Raw genomic sequence first — 4,241 nt, forward strand, 5'->3', positions numbered from 1 at the left:
CTTATCTTGAGTCTTCCAAACAGTAGAGCTGCTGGAAACACAGGAATCAGTCCCTGGGATCCTGGGAGAGGAGCTCATTTGGGGTGGGGGAGGGGTGACCTAATGCTGTGGGTGGGTCACATTGCTAGAGCACAGGCTCTTTGTTCTCCACATCCAAAGATGGAGCTGAAAGTTAGTCTGAGTGCCATTATCAAAGGTAACTGGTATGTCCCAAGTTCACCTGCCTTTTACTTTCTCCAGCTTTTTCCTGCCATTCCCCATGCTGTGAAAAGTCTAGATATATAGATAGATAGATAGATACTAAAGATGCACATTACTTGTAAAGCAACTATATGCCAATAAAAATTAATTTAAAATAAAAGTTAATTTGATTTAAAAAGATTCATATTGCTAACTAACCCAACTGTGAATGGAACCACTCTCCATTGTGGCTACTGACATCAGAGTAATAGGATTTAATCCTTGTCATCCCCAAATCACCTCCTCTTTCCCTTCCTTTAAGGGCACACTTTACTGAGTGAATGAGTTCACTGAGACTAAGAGAAGGGGAGAGGTGGGAAAACACTGATTCTGCTGTTTAGTGAGCTGGGGTAGTACTGGCATCTTCCGGTTGGTAACTGAATGGCTGCAGACACCAGTCTATGCCCCATATGCTGCAAGGGTTAATCTGACAGCTGCATATCATGAATCATTTCCCAAGACTCCTGCCTTCACTGCCATGATCACTTTTCCAACATCAATGTGGAGACTCTTGTCCCAGGGCACTTGTCCTCATTTAAAGAACTCTTGGGATGTTAGGGTAAGAATTAGCAGCCTGGTATCATGGCCCAACAGTCTTCCCCTATTCCCTTAGCCCTGGAAGGAATTACATGTTTGATCTGTACATCCTGTAGGCAGCAGTTTATTTTTCTGTTCTGGCTTTCAGTAAGCTTCTCCTAGTCCTTGTATTCTGAGTTGATCATGCTCCAAGTATGTCACCACGGAGCAGGTGTTGAGCAGTCAGTTCACAGCTGTTGATTTGTTGCAAGATCAATTAGAGAATACAAGAGTGTGTTGCAGCTCACAGTTTACATTGAGCATTCAGAAAGCCAAATATTTGAGTGCGTGCCTTGTGGCAAACACTAGTTGTGTATATACACAAACATACACACAGATAGTCTGTCCTGTGCAGTTATATTTCCCCTTGTGTGAACCTTTTCCACTTTACTCCTATGTTATCTATCTCTTCATCAACTAATTTATCTCATCATTGTCAAACAGCAATTGGGGGATAAGGAAGAGAGAAAACAATAGCAAAACCTCTTGAAGGTGATTTGTAAGTATTTTGTGCTATAAATGCAAGTGGATTTAAAGTGAAAATCCCTTTGGCATATAAAGCTCTTGTTCAGGAAATGCTGAAATTCTAGCTACAGATTTGTAATACATGTTTCCCTGGAATCCTAGAAGGTAATGGGTTTGAATGAACTAAGCGCTATTCTGTATTATATCTCAGGTGAGTCCTTTTTAAAAGGCAACCTGAAAAGCTTTACCAACCCCAACCAGCCATTTTAAACCCCATGCTTATTGCTCCTTCACTCCCTATGGAACAAGCAGAAGGGAAAGCAAGGAAAACAGTCACGTTTCTGAAATATTATCTGAACCAGGGGAAAGAGCTTTTTTTGGCCTTCAGTGGTAAAAGGAGAAAACAGTAAAACCTCTTTTGTTCTCCCTGGCCTCCTCCAAGCAAAGCATGAGTTTCATCAAAGCCTACGTAACATTTTACAGTGACACGAATGCAAGGTAAGACAGAGGGACGAGAGGGGTGGGCTGGCAGTTTGGAGCCACATTAGTTTAGTATTAGCCTAGCTCTGGAATAATCCCTCCAGTCCGGCCTCCGGGTGGGCACCCTCCGGAGACCACTGGACTGGAGTTCCCCAAGGCCTGGCACAGTGGCATCAGATCACCACGCTGACTGTCATGCTCTGGCCGTGCGGAGCAATCTTGCGGGGCCAGGCCAGCAACAGTTTGCGGAGCTCCTCGCGGAAGCTGTCGTGCAACCAGGCGTAGATGAAGGGGTTGTAGCAGGCGGAGCTCATGGCCAGCCAGTGGCAGAGCAGCTGCACTAAGCCGAAGGCGTAGGGGTCTATGGCGTGCGGGTCGAGGTCCCGCAGCAGGTTGAAGACGTGCAGCGGCAGCCAGCAGACGGCGAACACCACCACAACCACCACCAGCAGGCAGAAGGTGCGGCGACGTCGCGCGCGGTCCCAGTCGGCCTGGCTCTGGGTCACGCAGCCCGGAACCACGCGGTTCCGGAGATTCACCGACACCCGGACGTAAGACAGGAGGATGACCAGCAGGGGGAGCAGGTAGGTGACGAGCAGCAGCCCCCAAGCGTAGAGCTGGCGCTGGCGCTCCTGGGACCCCCAGAACTCCTCGCAGAGGCGCACGCGGTGCGGCTTGAGCTCCACGTGGTAGGTGTGCAAGGCGGCCGGCAGTGCTAGCACCGCGGACAGCGCCCAGATGGCCAGCACCGCGTAGGCGCTGAAGCGCAACGAGATGCGCCGGCGCAGCGGGTGCACCAGCACGACGTAGCGGTCCACCGCAATGGTGGTGAGTGTGAACACCGACACGTAGACGGTGACCGGCTGCAAGAAGAAGACCAGGTGACACAGGCCGCCGCCGAACACCCAGCCGCGTGGCTCGAATGCGTAGGCCAGCGTGAGAGGGACGCAGGCGGCGCACATGAGCACGTCGGACAGGGCCAGGTTACCGATGAGAAAGTTGGTCACGTTGTGCAGCCGACGCACCCGTGCGATCACCAGCACCAGCAGGCAGTTGCCTACAAGCCCCACGACCACCACGACGCTGTAGAGCAGCACAATCAGCCCCTTCAGCTGATGCACCAGCTGCAGGCTCTGGAACGGTGTGATGGCCTGGGAGCCTGGACCAGCCGCCGACCCATTGCCCACCACCGCCTCTGAGCTCTGGTTGACCGGACTTGAAGCCGCAGGCAGCAGCCCAGAAAATAAGTCAGGGGCCGCTGGACCCTGAGTCGACAATGAGGCCATAGCCACCTGTCCAAAGATAATCAGAGTCTGTCACCTCCCATTCTCTTTCCATCCCCTCCTACGCCAACCGTCTCCCCCTTCAACACACACACACACCTCAGTTACTCAAATATTCCCTTTAGACTGACAGGCCACAATAAATAATCAACAAAATTTAAAGTGCTGTCACCCCCACCTCTGTAAAATGAAATCTAGGGGTGGTTAGATGTGCATAGGTTATTTAAATGCCTTCCACTCTATTTGGAGCCCTCACAGTCCCCACAAGCCAGACCCAAGCGCAGTCCTACCTGGTGACTGGGGCTTGACGGATGGGAAAGCTCTCCGGAGAAAGAGAGGTAGAATCCTGGCTGTCCCTGGAGGTCCTCCACCCAGACGGTGGTGCAGGCTTCTCCGCCGAGCTGAAAAGATTCGAGTTCCCAGTGGACTCGCGGCTTTTGAGAAGGGCTGGGAGCACCTCCCCTTGGCCCCGCCCCCACAACAGCGTGCCCTTGTAGAGAAAATAGGGGCGGAGCTCGCACCTCCCAACTCGGTGCTTTGAGAAATAGGAGAAGGATAGTAGAAACAGAAGAGGAAGAAGGGGCCAGAAACCTGGGCCGGAGGGTCAGGGGAGAATCTCTATTGTGGGAGCTTGCTGCGTCCTGGGAGAGTCCCGCTCTGGAGGAGAGTGCAGTAAACTAGGGAGATGAGAAGCGTGAACTGTCTGGCTCTCGGGACGACCTGGTGCCGTTTCCGTAAGGAAGTCGCAGGGCAGGAAATGGGGTGGGGGATTGAGATATCTACGGGATGTAGGGGAGAGATGAGGGACTCGTCCTTAAGAGCCGGATCCTGCCTTGAGTCCTGGCTCGGGTTAAGAGAGTCGCATAGGTAGTTCTGTCAGGGGGTTAAATTGTAGCGCTTGGAACTAACCGCAGACCTTAGGGGGCTCGCGCTCCTCGGGACGCACTGAGCCCTTTGCCTAAGCTGGCGACGCGATGCCGGGTCACGGGTCCGATCAAGCCCAAGAAAATGGTTCAGCACCGCGGACAGCTCCCGCGGCCGTGGCTGCGCGGCTCGGGCGTGCCTGGGAGCGGATAAACAGGGAGTTCATCCCCTCTTCTGCGTCCGTCGCATTTGGAGGAGGGACCTGGTCCCTAGCCTAGTTCAAAGAGCTGCCTCGCTGCCTACATCCTGGGCCGGGCTGCAGACTCCAAGAGC

General features: G+C 52.7%; 1 protein-coding gene across 2 annotated transcripts; it reads right to left on the reverse strand.

The window, feature by feature from the left end:
* Positions 1–774: 774 nt before the first annotated feature.
* PRLHR (prolactin releasing hormone receptor) lies at positions 775–3,452 on the reverse strand. Of its 2 annotated transcripts, XM_006064797.3 has the most exons (2): positions 3,335–3,452; positions 775–3,053 (listed from the first exon to the last, which is right to left on the reverse strand). In XM_006064797.3, the coding sequence occupies exon 2, from the start codon at positions 3,045–3,047 to the stop codon at positions 1,935–1,937; it is 1,113 nt and encodes a 370-aa protein (XP_006064859.1). In that variant the 5' UTR covers positions 3,048–3,053; positions 3,335–3,452; the 3' UTR covers positions 775–1,934.
* Between the last annotated feature and the right edge of the window lie 789 nt (positions 3,453–4,241).

The sequence above is a fragment of the Bubalus bubalis genome, chromosome 23 (genome assembly GCF_019923935.1).
Source record: "Bubalus bubalis isolate 160015118507 breed Murrah chromosome 23, NDDB_SH_1, whole genome shotgun sequence".
NCBI lineage: Eukaryota > Metazoa > Chordata > Mammalia > Artiodactyla > Bovidae > Bubalus > Bubalus bubalis.

Bases quoted from the DNA above. Each gene is read 5' to 3' on its own strand.
- PRLHR (XM_006064797.3), bottom strand. From the start codon at position 3,047: ATGGCCTCATTGTCGACTCAGGGTCCAGCGGCCCCTGACTTATTTTCT.